The sequence below is a fragment of the Sceloporus undulatus genome, chromosome 2, assembly GCF_019175285.1.
Source record: "Sceloporus undulatus isolate JIND9_A2432 ecotype Alabama chromosome 2, SceUnd_v1.1, whole genome shotgun sequence".
Taxonomy (NCBI): Eukaryota; Metazoa; Chordata; class Lepidosauria; order Squamata; family Phrynosomatidae; genus Sceloporus; species Sceloporus undulatus.
The window spans coordinates 213,900,561-213,922,994 of NC_056523.1; the positions used below are offsets into that span (position 1 = coordinate 213,900,561).

Sequence of the window (22,434 nt, forward strand, 5' to 3'; positions counted from 1 at the left end):
TTAAAATTGAATATTTGAGCCTAACCATCTCTTAAAGAAACATGGGATTGCTGCCAACCGGTGCTTCTACAATAATTGTATAATGAAGTTATTACATGACATAATATCACTAATTCAGGGCTTTCTCAAGTCACTTCAATGGGCAGGGAAATGCACAGCGTGGAATAATGACTCTTTTAGACTGTAGAACCCCCCATGCTATCACGGTGGCCATATTGGCTAATGGATTCCGAGTACCATAGCTCAAAAATTAACTTTTCCAAGTTCTGGGAAAATACTGATTGTGGTTAAATCACATGATGAAGTACTTTTTACTTAAAATTTGAAATTGTATTTCAGGAATATTCCTTCTGAGGTCTAATATTTGTTTCTCCTAAACAAGGAGAGAAAGAATTACAGAAGGAAAGGACATGGTGAGAGATTTTACAAGCCCAAGAAGAAAAAGTGATGAGGTATTAGGAGATGCCATGAAACTTTGGAAACCCCTTAATTAAACACAGCAGATGCCCTGAAAGGGAATGGTCTGGCTATACAGGTAACCCTATAGAAAAGGTTCTACTTAATACCCTAACCATGTTCATTTACTTTGTGAATCCTGACTGCACAGCTCTTAGTTCACTTCCACACTGCAACACACTGCAACTTCAAAAACAACAAATGTGAAGCACTTTTTCCCTAGACAACCAAAAACGATAGACAGGCCTACATGGGAGATGCCATTCTCTAAAGTAAATTGAGCACAATTCAGGTACTTTAAAGATAAATACTACTACCATACTGCCAGTTCTCTCAGTGAACAGTATCAATGTTCTTGCCCACTTTTCCTAGAGACCACTGCTAGCTCCAATGGAAGGTAAATGTAACCCACATAATAACTTCTGATCTATAACACGATTACATGTAACACAGAATCGGTGTGTTATGGAATTAGTTTTCCTCAAAACTAACAGATGGCTCAGCCACACAATGCATTTATTTGCAAGTTGTGGGGTTTTATTCATGTAAGGCAGGGGTGTGTGAAACCTTTGTCCTCCCAAGTGTTTTGGACTTGCATGACCAATGGTAAAAGATGTTATCCAAACTATCTAGTAAGCCAGAGGTTCCCCACCCTTATTGTACAGGTTGCCTTACTTTCTCTAAGCATGAATAGACAGATATGGTATGATATTACAGGGCTGAAGAACGAAATCCTAAATGCACAGATTAGAAAGCTCTGGCATAAGTGACATGTAGATCTCTCAGAGATATGAACAATAAAGACTGCAATTCCTAGAATCTTTGAAAAGCACTGGCCATGTTGGCTGAGAGATTCTGAGAGTTATTCTCAAGAAAGCAACTTTTCCATGCTCTCTCCACCACAACTTTTGCACACTGCTTATTGCCTATGGTTGTTGCTAAAGAGACTCCCTTGCACAATCTATGCCGCAGGGAGAAACACCTAGTTCAACTGTATGCAGTCACCTTCAGCATTTACATACCAGTGTGAGCTGCCCTTAGGACTAGGTGGACAGAAGCAAAGGTCTTGTTTATTCATACCATCTAACAGTAGAGGTGACAGTCAGTATGGCGTAGTGGTTTGAGTGTTGGACTATGATTTTGGAGACCAGGTTTCAAATCCCTGCTCAGCCATGGAAATCCACTGGGTGAGATTGTGCAAGTCACACCCTCTCAGCCTCAGAGAAAGTCAAAGACATACCTCCTCTGAACAAATCTTTCCAAGAAAACCCCATGATAAGTTCACCTCAAGGTTGCAGTTAATCAGAAATGACTGGAAGACAACACAACAGTAAATCAAATCAAATCTCACCGTGTACTCAATCTTCCACCAGAATAGTGAGGCTTTACAGCAGCAACTGAAAGCAGCTTAGCCAAACTGTAACTCAGATTCATCTTCATCCCATTCAGTCCACTAGCACTCCCTACTGCAGATCTGAAGCTGGTAAAATCCAAATATTGTTGGACTGCAATTCCCATAATCCTTCCTTACTGCCCAGGCTCATAAGGAAAAGATGGGAGGAGGAATCCAACAACACCTGGAGCGACACAAGCTGCCCACCCCTACTACAGATTGTTTCAAACAGCCAAGTGGTTTCAGAAGATGAAAACTCTCCTCCTAATGGTGTTATGACTAACAAATTCAAAGAGGGGAAGGGTGGGGGGAACTTTGCAATGTCCCACTGATTTAACTGACTAGAGGTTAACACTGAAGATTCAGATTATCCATGGCTATTTTCATTGCCATAAAAATTACAATAAAATTTTAATTTTGTAAAACTCAAAGTAAGGAAGAACAGCAGACCCACCTCTGGTGGGCCCCCAGAACAGCCCAGGGCAGAAAACTGGCCCAAGGGATGTCACAGTCGCCCATTCCTGATTTAAAAGGTGTCATGTAGTACCAGCCTATCTAATTCATATGAATGGTATTGCTATAGTCTCTCCCTTTGGCTTGTGTTGGGAAACAGAACTTAAACTCAGACTCCTGCCTCTACCCTTAAGGTCTCCAGTTCCTACTTTCCCAGATCCAGTTCCTCACAAATATCTAGATATAAAACATATCAAGTCTCAAAATGAAAGACACAGCCATAGAAACCACTGGCTAGCAGGCTGCCTCACTGTGAACTTCTTATTCAGTCACAGAGTGCTCATGCTTGACAAAGTTTGTAAAAAGAATTTGTTGTTGCATGCCTTCATGGTGACCCTAAGGCAACCCTGTCATAGGAGTTTTCTTGCCAAGATTTGTTCAGAGGAGATTTGCACAAGCCATAATGGATATTCTCAAAGGTCTAGGAGAATAACAAAAGTTGTAGATTTCTCCAAGGAGAGGCTAAAGGGGCATGTAAATGAACACTTGAATGGTCTTACAGAGGAAAGAATTACACAGCACTTAAAGCACAAAATAAAATAAAATAAAGGCTTGATAGTTATGGAAAACAATATCCATTCTAAAAAAAGATGGTGCCTGGAACAGCAACCCATTGACTACTCTGAAAGCTGTTAGAGCTTGAAATTGGTAGAGAAGATATCCTTTGAGGTATTCAGAGACCAAAGCTATCATACAGGCTTTAAGTCAGAGATGAAAAGCCTTCCCTCCATCCCAAATGCCACTTTCCCTGGTCTCTGAGGGATAAAAGGAGAAGCAATATCTGCTGGACTCAATCTCTTCTCCCACTGCCACCCACTTTCCTCCTGTGTCCTGTCTTTAGATTATTAAGCCTGAGGGCAGGGAGCTATTTTTTCCCTGTTCCTTTTCTTGTACATCACCATGTATAATGATGGCACTATATAAATGGTGATGATGGACAGATTTAAAAAAAAAAAACATCTTGGAGCTGAAAGCCAAGCACTAACAATTTTACAGCAGATGTAACATTCATTCTGATTCACACCACTGCATTTTGTACCAGTTAACGTTTCAAAATCATTTTCAAAGGCAGCCCTATGCAAGTCACACCACTGCCATGCTGTAAATGAGAGTGAGTGAAACTTTTAGATGAGATAACAATGAAATGTGGTGCTGGAGAAGAGTTCTGCAGATACTGTGGACTACTAGAAAGACAAATAAATAGGCCCTAGAGCTAATCAAGCTTGAACTCTCCTTAGAAACCAAAATGACTAAACTGGGACTGTCATACTTTGGACATATCATGAGAAGGCATGACTTACCAAGAAAGACAATAATGCTTGATAAGGTAGAAGGCAGTAGGAAAAGATGACAACCACATTATAGATGTATAGACTCAATCAAGGAAGCCACAGCCCTAAATCTGCAAGACCTGAGCAGGCTGGCTGACAACAGGATGACACAGGATAGCCCTGTTTAAATATCTGAAGGGATGTCATATATCGAGGAGGGAGCTAGCTTGTTTTCTGCTGCTCCAGAGACTAGGTCTCGGAGCAATGGATGCAAGGTCCAGGAAAAGAGATTCCGCCTCAACATTAGGAGGAACTTCTTGATAGTAAGGGCTGTTCGACAGTGGAACACACTCCCTCAGAGTGTAGTGGAGTCTCCTTCCTTAGAAGTCTTTAAACAGAGGTTGGATGGCCATCTGTCAGGGATACTTTGATTTAGATTTCCTGCATAGCAGGGGGTTGGACTGGATGGCCCTTGCGGTCCCTTCCAACTCTAGGATTCTAGGATGAATTTAATTCATGAGGTTACCATAAATTCAAGTTGACTTGACAGCAGTTAACAATAGCATTCCCATAATGGGAAAACAATCTCAGTTCCCCCCCACCCCTTTTCCTTTTTTTAAAAGACTTGTACCAGCAGAAGCAAAATGGCATTGTTTACCTACTTTACCTTATCCTTCTACTAACATTTTTCTATGGATGGAAAAGCCAGTATGAGCTCCAAATATTTTAACTAACTGCAATCTTATACATGTTTAAGAAACAACTCCAATTGCATTGAATGAGACTCCCTCTGAAGTAAGTTAGTATAAGATTGTGTATGAAGATGCCCATTTCATTAATACTACTACAAAATATGTGACATTCTCCTGTTGGAATGCAAGACTGGGGAACAGTTGGCCCCAAATATATTTTAAACTACCACCCCATAATCCTTTATCACCAGGCAAGGTAGCCAAGAGTTCTGGGAGGTAAAGTCAAAAACAGCTAGAGAGCTAAAGGTTTGACATCTGCTTGTTTTTTTATATATATTTTTAAAATTTTACAAAACAAATTTTAGTATTCTTTCCATACATACATGTACTTTTGCATCTTATTCATTTTTTAAAAACATCTGCTTGTTCCACCTTGCCTGCCTAGCAAATCAGAAGCAGTCTATCATGAAAGAGCAGCAATAATGCTCCCACAGTAGCATTGTGGAGTGCAAAGTTAACAGAAAAGCATTCAAGCTCATACAAATGCACAAAAGGTATTGCCTTTAAAATGTCCTGTCTTTTGGAAATGCTGGGTGGTTAGCTAGCTGACAGCCGAGGCTGACTGGCAATGTATGGGGACAAGACTCACTTGAGAAGTGTCATGATTGAAGATGATGGAGTTGAGGTCTCCACAGTTGTAATGCTTGATCAGGTCTTCAGTTGTATAAGGGATCTGCAGGCTGCCTGCTCGGAGATTTTCTTGCTGCAAAAGGGTCTGATTCAAAGCAAAGATCACCTAGGCAGGAGGTGGGGTGGGGAGAGGAAAAGGCAAAGTTCCCCATCAGTCCTTAAGCTGAGAAAAATAGATATGCTGTAGCTGTACACATCTTCACCCAAACGTCTATTGAACAGAGATATAACTAATAACATTAAAAATCAGTAGAACATTGGTATTAACACTGGGAGGTCTCAGAGTCATCTAACTATATTACTTTAACCCTTTGAGCTTTATCACACTAGCAAGATCACGTGGGAAAGCAGGAGTTAAATGCGATTTAAAGTACATTCAAATTTAAACAAAACTTGCAAATTCGGGGAATTTATCACACTAGGGGACTGCCCATGAGAAATAATATGAAGTTAATCAGAACACAAAGCAGAGAAAACTGGCAGCTTTTTTCCTTTGGGTTGTTCCAAAAGTAAAAAGCTGCCGGTTTTCTCTGCTTTGCATTTGGATTAACTTTGCGTTATTTCACATTAACTGCGACACTGTGTGATAAACTTTGTTTCTCTTCCACCTCCAAAAAAGCTATTCATTCTTGTAGTATATCAACAAAGGAGTTTATCACACTAGCGAGATTCCACAGGAAGATGGGAGTTAAATGAGATTTAAATCAAAGAAAACCTGGAAATGCCCAAAGTTCATCGCAGTTAACGTGAAATCACAACATCGCAGTTAATGTGAAATAACGCGAAGTTAATCTGAATGCAAAGCAGAGAAAAACATTATTTCACCTTAACTACAATGTTGTGTGATAAACTTTGGGCATTTCTGGGTTTTCTTTGCTTTAAATCTCATTTAACTCCCATTTTCCCATGGAATCCCGTGTGATAAACTCCTTTGTTGGTAGGCTACGAAAATGAATAGCTTTTTTTGGAGGTGGAAGAGAAACAAACACACAGTTTATTTGTAACGGCCAATGTATTTCACTGAGTTGTGTGAAGCTTCCCCCAACCCATTTCATCCCCGTTGCATCATTTTAAAAAGAGGTAGCCAGGCTACAGTCTGAATGAAACACTGTTGGAGGGAACAGCTTGCTTGATCATTCACCCTTGGATGAGATATTGGATTCCAACTCCCCAAAGCCCTAGCCGGAATGGCCAGTGAACAAGGATTCTGGGAGCTGAAATTCAACAATAGTTAGAGCCTCCCTGACTGAGACCCTGGGCCCCTTCACACTACACAGTGACAGCGCTATGGTTCAGTATTTACTGCCATGGCAACATACTATGGAACACAGGGGGCTTGTAGTCTGGAAGTAGAGGAAAACTTTGGCTGAGAATTCTGAGTATGCTTCCCTAAAGCAGTTAAAGTAGAATCATAGGATTATAATTGTGTGATGTGAATGGGTCCCCAGTACTTTGGACCATCTCCTCCCTCCAAATTTAAATGCATTCCAATATTAAGCAATAACAAGAAAGCAAGAAGAGAGAGTTGTCCCAAGAAAATAATTAATCAATCCCACATCTCTGGATTGGAATCTGGCTACTTTGTGTATTTAAAAAAGCTGTGTGTGTGTGTGTGTGTGTGTGTGTGTGTATATATATATATATATGGGGTCAGAGTGGGGTTTTGGAACATTTTAGTCCCTAACCCAGGCTTTAATATTCACACTAGCTTACTGTTTAAAAGGATAGACAAGGTGAAGCACCTACTGAAAAACACCTTCTCTAGAAACTGAAATATACTGGTGTATATTGGTTTTGGTTATTCTAATACTAAATAGATGTTGAGTAGTTTCCCATGCAGAAAACAATGGGATGTACAAAATACATGGGGGGAATAAAGCAACCAACTTGTTCTTAAGTTTTCTTATACTTGATAGGCTTCATTCTTTTGCAACCTTGTGAAACTCTCCTCCAGCATGACATAGGACTTTCAGGTATTCTTCCTAAGGGTGAAATCCTATGCACATTTTCTGGGGAAGAAGTCTGATAAAACACAATGGGATTTACTTTCAAGTAAATATGAACAATACTGCAATGTTATGAGCAATGCCAATAAAGCTATGGTTAAAGAAATAGTCATAACATGACACCACTACAATTAATGATGGCATCTATGTTCTGGCTTATCAAGGAGATGAATAAGATTGTAGTTAAGGAGCCAATCTCCTTTTACATTCTGTAAACAGTGGTACCTTTATGGCAGATGGATCACTTAAAGCTAATAGCTGTTATAAATGGAATCCCTTTATCCAGAAACAGAACCTAAAAGCTTCCCAATACAGTTTTTCTAGCTCAGATTATCGCACAAAGCAATTGCGATACCAGGTGCAGCTTCAAACAGTGCGCCCTTTGTGAAAAGTTTATCTTTAGTACACAGTTAGGTGACCTACAGTCTCAGGGTTTCATAACAAGGGGAAATTCCTGCACTTGTGAATTTTAAGAAAGGGTTTTCCTTTGTGGAAATGCTTTTGTTCAGTTGCAAAAGTGTGAGAAGGGAAATAATGGATAAAATGCAACCTTATCTAGAAATGAGCCCCCAAAATAAACACTGTGAGACAATTTCCACTCTATAGTTTCCTTTTGAGTGTTAGCTTAAATGGAAAACCGTCATCTTTTCACTTTAATTTTGAGGATTTCTATAGTGATTTGAGCATTCCAAGGTTTTCATGTATACTATTTTAACAATCCTGAAAAAGAATATCAGTTATCATCCTGTACTGCAGGTGGATCTGAGGACTAGTACAGTGGGCCCTTGCTATCTGATGGGGTTTGATTCCAAGACCCCCATGGATACCAAAATCCGTGAGCATTCCAATCCCATTAAATGCAATGGCATAGAGAAATGGTGTTTCCTATATAAAATAGAAATATCAAAGTTTGCTTTTGGAATTTATACGGACTTCACAGTTCATAGCTTATCTTCTATACAATCCTAGCTATAATTGTATAGAACCATATACAACAGCTACAGCAGATCTGAGGCACTTTTGAAACATGTGCTTTTAAAAAGTTACAGTACTTTAAATTCAGCCATCAGTGGATATTGTTCCATTTTGCCATTACTCCCACCTGCCCAGTTCCTGGGGGGACAAAGTACTGTAAACCTCTTGTAATGCTCTTCTTACCATATTGCTCTCATGTGGGAAGTGTGTTAAAGCTCAGATAGAGTTGCTTAAATTCTGCTTAGTAGCTTCTCCAAGTTATTGTCAGGTACTTTTTTAAAAAGATAAGACACCAGTGAACAACTGTCCACTTGCCAGATCAGGTGTACTACTATTTGCCAGCACTTCCTCAAAACTCTATTGGACAAAATGTTTCAAGATGACTTTCCATCCTTAAAAACTGGGAGTTTGAAGTCTCGTTGCTTCAGAAATTTAAATTATCATATCAGGGCCAATTCAGCAATAATTGTGTTAGTGAAAGCTAGCACAACAATAGCTCTATAGCGCTTGATATTTTCACACAATCACACAATTGTGTGATAACTGCAACACAAATACCAAAAAATATCGTGATTGTGTTCCAAACATATCATTATGAATCATTAGTACACTGAAACTGATCATTTCGCAGATGGACCATTTTGGCACTCTGGCACATGTCTGCAAATCATATTTACCTCCTGCACAGAATAAAATACAATAAAATAAAATTTATTACTTCACCACATTATTTTAATCCAGTGTAAACAATATCATGCTCCCATATCTCAAAATAAGACTAAAATCCACTGCAAAACTGGTCCTGGCAATGAGAACGGATTGCCTCTGCTGAAATGCAGTCTGGGTAAATGTCCTTGGTTGCTTTCCCAATAGTGCGAATGAAGTGTGATTAACTTTCACACTCTCACAAACGCACTTCATTTACACTTCCGAGAAGCCATTCATGGGTCCTCCCCATGAATGGTTTGTTGCAGGATTATCATGGGAGAAGTCCTGGATGAGTGTGACATTATATGAAAATCTTAAACACAATAATGTGATTATGTGGGACTATGCCTTTTACTCCCTGTTTTTTTCTTGCCTGCAATTCTGCATACAACATATTTTCACCAGCGTAATGAAAGAGTCTTGCATGAAACTATTCTGACTTTTTGTGGAATGTAATTTGTAGATCAGGGTTATGCAACTTGTTTCCTTGCACATGTTTGAGACTATAGCTTGCAGACACAATAACCAATTATCTAAACAGATGCTCAGAGCTGTAGTTCAAAACATCTGAGGGTACCAAGTTGGTTACTCCTACTGTAGATTCACTATTTCAGATTTAGGACAAATTAGTATGTTGAGCTATTATAAAACAGTAGACCACTTAAAAAATCCATACAACAGAATTAGATAGCCACTCTTAGAGCAATATAGTATTATATTCTAGGCATCGGGGAACTCTCAAAGCCTGAGATTCGATGAAAGCCTTGTTGTATACACTTGTAATGCAACATGCACATTTTTCTCCAGAAGGGAGGGAAATCTCCAAGTGTTTTACAATGCTATATGGCACATATGCTGCCACCACCATAAGTCACTGATGCATGGTTGAGCCTCATAAGGCATATGTTAAACACTAGTAAAAGTTTCTGATGAAAAATAGCCATACATTGAACCATCTGCCCAGGGTGGCAGTGGCTAACCAGAACATCACCCACTGTTAAGATTTCTTTATCCTTGCCGCTCCCTCAACAAAGTGCACTGAATACCAATTTGTGTTCCCTGCTACAGGACTGCACCTCTGTTGTTCCAAAACCTGCCCGGGACAGATTTGCAGAAAGTTGGACTGAGTTTGTAGCCCTTCTGAAACTATTTCTCATCCTCAATAAGCCACACCAGGACATGCCATCCCTATTAAACTGTAGTCACGCCAAGATTGTTGCGTCTTCTGAAAAGATATACCAAGAGAACAAAAGTAACAACTTTATTGGAAAACCTCCCCCTCCCAGTGAGCACACACACACATTCATGTTTAACTTTCCATTTCCACTGCAGCCTTCCCCACCACACATGCGCACACATTTTTGGTAGTGTGGAAAAATTGATTAAGCTTTGTAGTCAATGTACTGCTTCAGGCTTCATTCTCCTGGCTGAGTGTTCTTCAGCTGTCAGGGGCAAAGGCTGGGGGAGACACTTGTCCCTTTTACCAGCATTCCTGGAGCAGCCTGCTAGGCTAAGGGGCGGAGGGTATGTGTGTGTGAGTTAGAGCCCGGCAGATGCCTTTTTTGTCAAAGACAAAAGACCCCCAGCCATCCTCTCCACTTTTCATCACTTTCATCCAAGCCGGATCAAAGCACTGCTCTACATATGAAAGAGACCTGGCATTATGTGCCTCAAATTAGCCTATCGCCACCCCGCTAGCCTCCAAGGCCTCTCAACAAAAGCTCCCACATCTGTTCGGGTCTGTTTGCCTCATCTTCTCTCTCTTTTTCTGGGTATACCCTGTTTGTGTGTGTTTATGTGTGTGTGCTCAGCACTCAGTTTGAAGAGCCATTCAGTTCCCTGAATTTAGGGAGAACATCATCCTTTCCTTCAGGAGGACTCAGCAGCTTTTAATTGCCCCCGGGCCTATTTTTTTGGGGGGACTGCCACACTCACCCAAGCTGCTCACACTCAGGATCCCTGAACAATTGCCCTGTTTCTCCTGCTCCCTCTTTCTTCACCTGATGCAAAGAGACCCGGGCTCTGGTGTGTTGGAAGCGGAGACTGCTGCCTGGAATCAAAGCGATCCTGGAATCAAAGGCAGCATGGCTATGAAAGTCAATAATCCTCTTTTGTCATGGTAATGGTCCGTGCTGGAGAGCTGAGAAGAAAAGCAGGACTCTGCTTAGATGCTGTGTATATTTCCTTAGAAGTGCTACGCCTGCCTCTCAGCTGCTTTTGAAGCCCTTCTCAAAGCCTATAACCTGAATGTTCTTTGGTGGCTACGAAGAACCACCCTGAACATGAATACACAAAAAGGGCTGGGCAAGATTTCAAAGTGGGACGTTATTTTATACAATGGTTGTTTCCCATTAGTATGGTTCCATACTAGTGTTTCCCTTGCAAGTTATCCTAAATCAACCTTCAGTTTAATACATTTGCCAAAAATAGGTTTGCCCACAGACACCCTGTTGTGCATTGTTGCTGAGGAGCTGCCAATTTCTCTCTAAAATTGGTCTTAAGGCCTCGTCTCATGCATTTACATAGAAAAAACAGTTGGCCCTTGGATACCCAAATCCATGGATGTTCAAGTACCATTACGGTATATACAATGGTGTAGTAAAATAGTGAACTTTATTTTTTTTTTTTTAATGACAAAATTAAAGTTTTGCATGGGAATATTTTCAAGGTGTGGATGGTAGAATCTGTGGATATGGAGGGCTGACTGTGCAACTGCTGTGAAGACTGTAGGATTTCCCTCTGTAACCACATTAGTGGTTCTCAGACATTCACTTCTCAAACATCCATCCCATTGATATTCACTTGAGAGCCATTCATCCATCTTTCACTGTGGGAAACACACATACTTGCTGCTGCTGTGTGCCTTCACATCACTTCTGACTTATGGTGACCCTATCACAGGGTTTCTTGACAAGATTGGTTCAGAGGAGGTTTGTCACTGCCTTCCTCTTAGGCTCTCCAAGCTCACCCTGTTGGTTTCCATGGCCAAATAGGGATTTGAACCCTGGTCTTCAGAGTCATAGACCAACACTCAAACCATTATGCCACCTTGGTTCTTTTACTAGACTCAAATATGACCCAAGTGGGAATAAAAAGTTCCCACTTGAATTCTGAAGAGTTCATGCAATGTTTCCAAACAATCCCTGGACTAAAGCCTCAGAGGCAAAACAAACGCAATGCCATTTTGGTGCTTAGCCTTCAATGTATTGCTGTTGCTGCTGTGTGCCTACAAGTCATTTCTGGAATATGACAATCCTAAGGCAAACCATCACAGGGCAAGGAGGGATCCAGACCCTGGTATCCAGAGTCATAATCCAGTGCTCAATCTAGTGCTCAAATCACTACACCATATTGGCTGGGAACTTACATTATTACTGTATGTCCTATTAATCCTAATGGATAGCAAAGGAAGATTCTTAATCAGGATTTCTGAGAAAGCATGCCTGCTTTGAAATTGCTTTCCAGAAATATATTTTAATGTTAAAACAAAACACCTACTGCAACTTCAGTGTAAACCAAACACAGATAAAGCTAGGCTGGTAACTAACAGATAGAAAAGTAATAATTTCTAAACACACACATCATAGAGCAGGGGAAGGGAACATGTGGTGTTGCAGTGTTCTTGGACTGCAGAGCCCATCAGTCTTCAGTCCATATAGCCAGTTGTAAAGGATCATAAGAATGGCAATCCAGCAACTACTGAAGGGCTACAGGTTCCCTGTACCTGCCATGAAATATTCATTTTATTAAAACAATTTCACAATAAATTCATCACTTACTAGAAGAATCTGCTTACAAACTGCTTTCACAAATGCACATGACCAGGGTTCAAATCCCCACTCAGCAATGGAAATCCACTGGATGACCTTGGACAAGTCACACTCTCTCAGAGGAAGTACAAATCTCACCAAGAAAAACCCATAATAGGTTCATCTCAGTTGGAAATGGCTTGAAGGCACACAACAACAATATCCCATATGCTGTACTGTCAAAACTGGATAGATATAAATAAGTGGTGGGATGAAATTTTCAAGAGCTAAAGTTAACATAGCAAATACTCCACTACCCAGAGTGAATCCATTTCATGTCAGGTTTAAAGTAGCTTCAAATTCAGGCTGAATTCGAAATGAAACTTTAATCCCATCTCTATTGCTTCCCTGTTTCCTCTACCAAGTGTTTGCCTTCCACAACGGGAGAAGAGTTATCAGGCAGAAAGAAAGCCCCAGCAAGTCTCTTTTGTGTTGCAAATAACACATGGAACATCATTTCCTACCAGAAATCATGAAGCTTGTATTCAAGTAGCCATTATCGAGAGCAGATAGCTACCACCCTAGTCACAAGTTTCTGATTTAATTCCATATCTTCAACCCTGAGGTGTTTACATGGAAATAAAATGTGTGATGTGATTTTCCCCCCTTGTATACCTCTCTGCCTGTGTTGAGCAGCAATGGCTGCAACAACAGCAAAAGAAATATATTGCATGGTGACATTAAGAGACTCAATGGCAGCACTTGGAAGCCTCCTTAATTGGGAAAATATCAAGGACAGCAACAAACAGCCAAGATGCCATTGCCTCCTCTCCACTTTTTCTGAGCAGGGAAGAGTGAAGATGGCCATGGTCTTGCCACCTAGTGATATTATGCATTTCTGTACCACACATGACAATGAGGAAGAGGAGGAACTAGGCACAGCATTAATATGGGCTATACAGCATCTTTTAAATCCAGGGTGCTGACCCCAAACTTGTTGGACTGCTATTCCCAGCATTCCTCAGCATCTACTATGCTGGCTGAGACCATGGGGATTTGCAGTCCAGCAACATCTAGAAGGCCACATGATTCCTACCCCTGGTTTAAATTAACTCTATTTATTGCTCCTGCTCCACTGGAAGTTCTCATTATAGGTCAAACATATTTCCCTATTAACACCAGTCAAATTGGCTCATATGTCTACCGATGCTAACCCAAAATGCTGGAGGGGTTGTGAAGGTAGGGGAACCTTTGTACATATGTGGCTGGATTGTCATTTAGTGTATGAGTACAGGACAGAAATTTTACAATTGATCTCCAAGATCACTAAACAAAGTATACAATTATCACCACTCCTGCTCCTGTTCTCCATTTTTATGAATGAAAATAAAGCCCTGCAGCATAAAGAACTTATTAGTTTGCTTCTGGCTGTTGCCAGGCTTAAGATAGCCAAGAACTGTAAAACTGGAAAGTTGAATATTGCAGGATGGTGGACTAGACTCTGGGACTTGTGGTTAATGGAGAAAATGGCAGATAATAACAACAGAACGAGAGGCTTACACTCTGGATTGACTTTTCATAAAATTTGGTACCCATTTATTGAATACATCCAGCAAGATTTAGTCTCTAGACATCCCCCAATTTTAGCAAAATTTTTATGGAAAGATGTCTTTCAGGATCCCCAAATACACCTTTTATCTATAATTTTCAAGGCCTTATCTGGGTTATTGCCTTTATTTATTGTTGCTTTGGTGTACTGTTTGTTGTCATGTTTTGTTTTAGAATGTATTAATAAATTTTAATTAAAAAAAAACAGGCAAAATGTAGCCATCAGAAACTAAAAGACGACAACATAGCCTTTCACGATAACAGCATGACATGTATGTATTCATACTAATACCAATACTGCATTTGAAAATACCAATACTGCATTTCTCATGGAAGCCCTTTGACTAGAAGCCAGGTCACCCAGAATGTGGGAAGGTCAGCTGAGCCTGCCCTTCACTGTAACAGTGGCCTTAAGTTGAGCACATCACTTTTCCATATAGGTCGGAAATACTTATACCATTCATACAAAAGAAAATTAAGAACTCAGAATGTACACCAAGAGTCACAGTGATCCTAGTACAAGGGTGAAGGGCAGGTTTGATCCATCTGAACTGTATTTCAGATTATAAACTATTTACTTTGTCCCTTAGAAAGCACGGAGCACCATTTTCATAGTCTCACTGTGGGTTTCATTTCTTGGTTTCACTGAAGCATGACAGAATCTTAAGGACTCACTATACACACAAGTTGTACTTGGCCAATGTTCTAAATCTTAACCTTTATTCTGAGAAAAGTTCACTGATAATACTAGTAACACTAGTACAGTGCATCGAAACTGTATGCAAGTGCACTATATGCGGCTTCAAGCTTAGACTGAAGCCATGCGACTATAAAGTATATGGCGTGGTACCGCAAGCACGTGCCCCATTGTTTTCAATGGGGCGCGAGCATACGTGGAATTCCCCTTAGCAGGGGGATCCGGAATGGATCCCCTGCATAAAGGAAGGGTCCACTGTAATTTTTTATGTGCCTCCAAGAAGAGTCCACAAGTCAAACAACTGTTTTAATCCATAGGTCACAAAGTCACCCAGTTAGCTGGAGAACCTAGCTTCACATTCCTGATCAGCCAGTCAAAAGCCTAACCTACTCACAAAAGGATCATATGCCATGCCAGACCTGTCATCCAAAGACGCAATCTCATAACAATGACGAACACTGCTCCAGCAGAAACAGGGACTCCTAGCAAGTGTTCCTGCTCTACTTTGTTGCTTGTAAGTCAAGTGTGCTTTGACTTACAATGACCCTAGGACTGAGAGACCCCCAAGTTACCCTTTTATCAACAGCTCTGCTCAGATCTTGCTAACTCAACAACTATTGGAAGTAATATTTCAGTTGCTTTTCTCAAGCCCTTTCATTTTTTACCTTTTATTTCTTTTTTAGAGGACAATAGTGAAACAGGGGACTGATGCCAAAAATGGCATTCCCAAGTCCATTTCCTGATCTTTCCATAATGCTTGAGGCAAGAGAAATATTATGTTAGCCATGTTTGGAGCTTTGAAGGTTACTTTTTGAACTTTTGGCACCATGGTAGCTGGGAGATGCTGGGAGTCATACTCCAATAAGCAACCTTCCCATCCCCTGTTCTAGGTCACTGTCAATACTCATATCTCCACCTATACTGGCTGCCACTGGAGGGAGTAGGGAAACTCAAATTGTAATGACTTCAGGACGTCCAGACCTAGAAATACTGCAGAGAGCAACACATGTAGGAGATTCAGCTCTAGGTTGCCGTATTTGGTGAGAGATCAAATGTTGTCCAGTCTGGTCCAGTCCTTAAATAACCACTAGTGGTTCCAGACAACTATGGTATATAGTGCAGAAACTTCCACCTACACATCTTCAGCCTTTCCTTTCCAACATTTTGTTCAAAGATTGGGAAGAAAACAAAGTTTAATTTTTTTTGTTAAGACAATACAATTACAGGAGTAGAGAGCGCCCGGGGCAGCTACTAAGAAAGTCACCCCGGCTGAATAAATGGCCAACATTGTACATGGACCATTCAAAACACCCCCAGCTCTGGCACCTGCAAGCACTTCACATCTTCTCTGACTGGAGAGACTCAGCTCACAGTTACTACAAATAAATCCTGCATTAGCGATAGAAAGAAAAGTAGCCTTGATTTAATCATGCCTTGGTTTGAAATGGCATATAAGAAATAGTTCAAGGACATTAGCGCCAAGCCCACTTCAAAGCATTCACCAGCAAATCAGCTGATGCTTTGGCATCTCACTTGCCCCGTACAGATGTAAATATGCATCTTTTCCTGGTAAGCTCCTTAAAAGCAACCTTCTAGTGTCAATCACTTCTCCCATTTCCAACTGAGTTTGATTCTAGCATTTGCCATTTCTTCCTTTGAAAGAAAAGAGGAAAGGAAACTTTGAATAGCACATTACAAAAGAGACTCTTACCCAAATAGCTAACGATCAAAATCAAATACCTATTGCAGGAATAAATGCTTTTGAGTAGAGAAAATAGGCGAAGAAAAACCAAATGCATTTGTGCTCTTATTCCAAAAAACCCTGAAACTGCTCAGGGAACTAGTCATAATAACCAAATAGCTTTTCAGAAGCATATATTTACCTGAGAATGAAACAAAAAATTATCTATATAAGTGGTTTCTTTTTAATGAATTGAACTTTTTCCCCCAAGGACACATTACCTTGCATCAAAAACTCACAGTGATTGTTCTTAGAAATAATTTTGATAATATACATAGAACACTGAATATGTTGAATGCCATTAGCCAACCATGTAATTTTTCCAACAAAAAAGGAGAAAGAATTGAAATGAAATAGGATCCAGTCATTTGAAAAACCTGTTGTTTAAAACATATGCTACCTTTTTATTTAGATGCTGGCAAAACTAACCCACTTGGTGATCTTGGGTAAGCCACACTCAAAGCCTCAAAGGAAGGCAAAGCCAACAACCTCCCAACAAATTTTGCCAAGAAAGCCTCATGATAGATTCATCTTAAGGTCAATAGTATGTCTGAAATGACTTGAAGGCACTAATAACAAGAATAACCCACTTAATATTTTAGAGCAGGATTTGTACTGGTGAGGGAAAAAATATCTAGCTGGAAGAAAGTGAGATAAAGCTTGTAATGCTGAAAGTAAATGTCAGGTTGCAGCAGTAGTAAACAGAAGTATTCCCACAAAGTTTAATCTGGGAAATAACGAATTTCTACTCTAGTTGATCCTACTGTAGTTGCGTGTGGATGCCTAAAGCAGGCAAGGTAAACAGCACCTGCCTCCAAAATCCATTACTGACTATTCATGAACAGCTGAAAAGATAAAAGGAAAGCAGATAAGCCTACTGGCTTAGTCACAAAGAGTGAACATGAGTTTCAGAGAAAAAAGTCATGCCAGACAAATCTGATCTCTTCCTTCGATAAAATTACCAACTTGGTAGATGAAGGGAATGCTGTGGATATAGTATATCTTGATTTCAGTAAGACCTTTGACAAGGTTTCCCATGATATTCTTGCAAACAAGCTTGTGAAATGTGGGCTAGACAAGGCAACTGTTACGTGGATTTGTAATTGGTTGACTGGCCAATCCCAAAGTGTGCTCAACAATGGCTCTTTTTCAGCCTGGAGAGAAGTGACCAGTGGGGTCCCACAGGGCTCTGTCCTGGGCCCAGTGCTATTCAACATCTTTATCAATGACCTGGATGACAGAATTGGGAGCATACTTATCAAATTTGCAGATGACACCAAATTAGGAGGAACAGCTAATACTCCAGAGGACAGGATCAACATTCAAAATGATCTGAATAGACTAGAAAGCTGGGCCAAAGCTAACAAAATGAAATTCAACACAAGAGAAATGTAAGGTACTGCACTTAGGGCAGAAAAAATAAAATGCACAGATATAGGATGGGGGACACCTGGCTGAATGAAACTACATGTGAAAAGGATCTGGGAGTCCAAGTACACCACAAGTTGAACATGAGTCAACAGTGCGATGCGGCAGCTAAAAAGGCCAATGCAATTTTAGGCTGCATCAATAGAAGTATAGTGTTTAGATCAGTGGTTCCCAACCTTCCTAATGCTGCGACCCTTTATTACAGTTCCTCATGATGTGGTGACCCAAACCCATGAAATTATTTTCATTGCTACTTCATAACTTTAATTAAATAGGTGTTTTCCAATGGCCTTAGGTGACCCCCATGAAAGGGTCATTTGACCCCCAAAGGAGCCCCGACCCACAGGTTGGGAACCACTGGTTTAGATCAAGAAAAGTAATAGTGCCACTGTATTCTGCTTTGGTCAGGCCTCACCTGGAATATTGTGTCCAGTTCTGGGCACCACAATTCAAAAAGGACATTGAGAAACTGGAGCAACTCCAAAGGAGGGTGACCAAAATGGTGAAGGGTCTGGAATCCAGTTCCTATGAGGAACGACTTAGGGAGTGGGGGATGTTTAGCCTGGAGAAGAGAAGGTTAAGAGGTGATATGATAGTCCTGTTTAAATACTTGAAGAGATGTCATATTGAGGAGGGAACAAGCTTGTTTTCTGCTGCTCCAGAGAACAGGACCCGGAACAATGGATGCAAACTACAGGAAAAGAGAATCCACCTCAACATTAGGAGGAACTTTCTGACAGTAAGGGCTGTTCGACAGTGGAACACACTCCTTCCTCGGAGTGTAGTGGAGTCTCCTTCAGGTTTTGAAGCAGAGGCTGGATGGCGATCTGTTGGGTATGCTTTGACTGAGAGTTTCTGCATGGCACAATGGGGTTGGACTAGATGGCCCTTGTGGTCTCTTTCAACTCTTTGATTATACCTCCAGCATGTTAAAAGTTCGGCCACCAAAAAGGAAACCATAAGAAAAGTGAAGCTGGTGAAAGGTTAAAAACAAAAACCTGGGTGCATTTTGGAAGATGCCTCCTCCCAGTGGTCTCTAGGAAGTTCAAAATGTTTTTGTTTACTGTGCTTGGCTTGTTGTTTGTTTTATTTCACACATGAATACTGTTAGTTTTAAAGAAAAAGTTTGAAACATCTTAGTGCTCCTCTTTTTTGTGCTGCGGGAACATATCCCAATTCTTTCCATGTTATTTCTGCCTTTAGTAACAAACTGTCTCTGATAAAGCAGTAATAACCAGGAACACGTCACCTTTGTTAACTGAGGTCTGCCTGTACAATGATGTTGGAGCCTCCTAAACCCAGCTAGTATGATCCCAGTAGTGTGAAAGAAAAGGAGCAGAATTTCTTTTCTTCATTTCCCCCTTTTTATCAATCCTCCCCACATCCTGCAATTGAGGGGAATGATTTATATCAGTGCCAAGACCAGCATACATCTACCCCCATGGTGAGCTTGTGCAACTGGTTAGTGTGGCTCCATATCTATCCCATCTTGTTCAGGTATGATCCACCAATTTAAACCCCTTTCTCCTTTGCATCAGATCTCCAGCCTAGAAAAGATAAGGAGCACAGAGTTTTCAAGGATGGTGGTGGGATAAAAATATCCAAAAGGCTCCCAAACATGTCCTCCAACCTAGGCCCAAAGAATTGTACAGTAACATTTTAAGCCTAATTCACTTTGTTGACACATTTGTAGAAATCCACAAATATTATGTACTTGTGAGAAAATAGCCCATTTGTACTCTTAATCCTTAATCCTCTGTGTGTGTATTTCTCCAAGTAAATTAATTTAATTAGCCAATTCTCCATAGGTTTAGCTAATTACTCCATAAATTTTCATGTAGATGATTTCTACACAAGTTGAGATCAGTAAATACCTCTACTGCAAATGCACTGCTAGTTTCCCATGGAGAATGTTGTTATTTCATTTATATCTTGCCTTTTCCCCAATACTGGGACTTAAGGAAACCTACAAAATTTTAAAAACAGAACACATTAATAAATATAAAACATATGTAAAATATTTAAAAGTTATTTTAAAAAAGCAATTAAACAATCTGTACAATAAAATTATTTTTGTTGTGGTGTGCTTTCAGATCATTTCCAACTTATGGAGTCCCTAAGGTGAACCAATCATTGGGTTTTCTTGGCAAGATTTGTTCAAGAGGAGGCTTGCCAGTGCCATTCCCTGTGGCTGAGAGCACATAACTTAAGATTCATTAAAATACAAGATGTATAATAACCACAAAAAACAAAAACAAACCCAAACTCCATTGTTGACTGCCCATTGCAGTCAAGAAGGAGAGCAATGAAGGAGCCATCCTAGGAAGGTGGTTCCAAAGTCTGAGAGCAGCCACCAAGAAAGCCTCTTCCCTTGTATCCATAAACACGCCTGGAAAAGCATGGGACCAAGAGATCTTCCAATGGAACCAAGGCCTCCTACAAAGATCTTACAGCTTGGAGAGGCTCATATACGTATAATATAGGGAGATACAGACATCCCTTCAAACTTCCTGGACTTATAGCTGTTCAAGACTTTATAGGTCACTTTCAATTGTACCCAACAGCAAGGGACCTGTAAGCTCCCTGTACCCAGACTCAGTGTAACCATCTTGAATTGATTTTCAAGACTGTACCCAAGGTTAGAAAAGAAAGTTAACCACCTAGAGCAGAGGTGGGCAAAGTGCTAACCGGCAAGTGTTGTTGACACTCCAACAGTATCTAGACAGCTGAGCATTGCTTCTCCCTAACAAAGAACATTACCCAGTGCTCTAGCCCCTGTCATAACAAGTTTACAAATTTTAAAAGTGAACTTTTAATATTTGATAGATTGCCATCCAAGTCTAAAAAGCAAACAGAAGCATAGTAGAAAAAGCAATGTTCCTGGGAACACAGAGGCCATCTTGCATAGATAATAAAGAAGCAAATCCAGTTTTGTTATGAAGTGTACCTTACTTGGAAGCTATACATGATATAGATGAGAGAGCAAGACAAATTTGCATAGTTCTCCAACTCTAGCCAAAACAGCAATATCCCATGCAAAAGAGGAATGGGGGACCCCAAATTATGAAGAATGTAAACAAAACATCTCCTTCTCTGTATTTATTTATGTATTTACCTCCTTCTCTGCAATCACAAATTGTCCCTGTTTTCCTCAACCTCGAGACTAAGGACTATGCATGTGCCACAGCAACAGAATACTAACAGTTGTGAAGGGAGAAAATGACAATTGTGTGATAGGAAGGAATGGACTACCTTGGAAGAGGGCAAGTTCCAGGGACCCAGCCAACTATGAACAGGAATGTTTCTCTCCAGGACACTATCTTGCATGTCTTCCTTTTTTCTGAACTTCTGATATTCAGACATAAGTAATGACATTTGGAGAAAATTACACAATCCAAGCACAAGAAGCCTCAGCAGATTCAGTGAAGTTACAAGGTTTGTAGACTTTAAAATAAAAAGGTTGCGTTGGGATGGGGACAGGCCAATGAGGACTAAGCAGTCTCAGTGGCAAGTACTGGAAAGGGGAATGGAAACTAGATACAAGGAAAAGAGTAATGATGAATCCTGAAAAAGTACTTTGCCTACTGACTGGAACAGTAAACTCTTTGAACATTCCAGAAGAGCTCAGTATTGTCAACAGTACTAAGAACAGGCTGGCTTTGGCATTAGTGCCCTGCATCATGTTATGATGAACTGTCTAATGCTTTCCAGTCAAGAGAACCTGCCTCACAATAATTCTGCGAGGAAAATCCATCCAAGTCATGACTACAGATGAGCAGTGCTTCCCTAACATACTGCAGGTGTCACTGTAGGCATGGAAATCCCAGTCTGTGAACCCTGAATGAAGTCTATACAGTACTGAGCAGGTGATACGTGCAGCCAAAGTGGTCAGCTCTTTTGTGATTAAGTAGATTGGAATGCTGTACTGTACTTTAAATATTAGTACAGTGATATTCTAAGCTCCCCAGTCAGCCTGTTTATAAATCGTATTAACAAGGCCAAGACAAAATAGCAAGCAGCGGGGTTGTGGAGCCAAGAATGGGATGGGACAAGAGAAATATTTTTTCACTTAACTAAAAATGCAGACACTTTGCACATTTGCTGCTATACATAATTGTAGAGATTATCCAAGAGAATCTCTGCCACTTGGATTTTACACAAAAGCATTCAAGTTATCAATTAAGTACTTTAATTCATTTTTACCAGCTGCTATAAGACTGACAGAATAGCTCTATGGTTCTTGAAAAAGCAACTCTTACAGCATCTCCAGAGAGGATTTCTCTGTCTGTTTTCAAGGTCCTCATCACTTGGTGAACAATGCATTCTTGCCTTACTCTTACTCAATTTGTCAACACATATTTTACTTTACTCTCAAAACACCCTAAAAACAGAACTACAACCAGATTCTTAAAGGCTGACAAGTAACGCACACATGTTCTGTCCACTCACCCATACTTGGTATGCTGTCTCACACTGAGAGCCAGTGTGTTTACAGTGGAAGTGGTAA

At 40.3% G+C, this 22,434-nt stretch overlaps 1 protein-coding gene across 3 annotated transcripts in view; it reads right to left on the reverse strand.

The window, feature by feature from the left end:
- Window positions 1–22,434, reverse strand: part of TRABD2A (TraB domain containing 2A) — a 79,354-nt gene that overhangs the window by 20,050 nt on the left and 36,870 nt on the right. For 2 of the 3 annotated variants that reach the window (XM_042449599.1, XM_042449602.1), the window contains exon 3: window positions 4,975–5,121. The exons of the other annotated variant lie outside the window; for it this stretch is intronic. In XM_042449599.1, coding sequence (XP_042305533.1) covers window positions 4,975–5,121 — 147 coding nt within the window. The remainder of the gene's footprint in view (window positions 1–4,974; window positions 5,122–22,434) is intronic. 3 annotated transcript variants of the gene reach the window in all.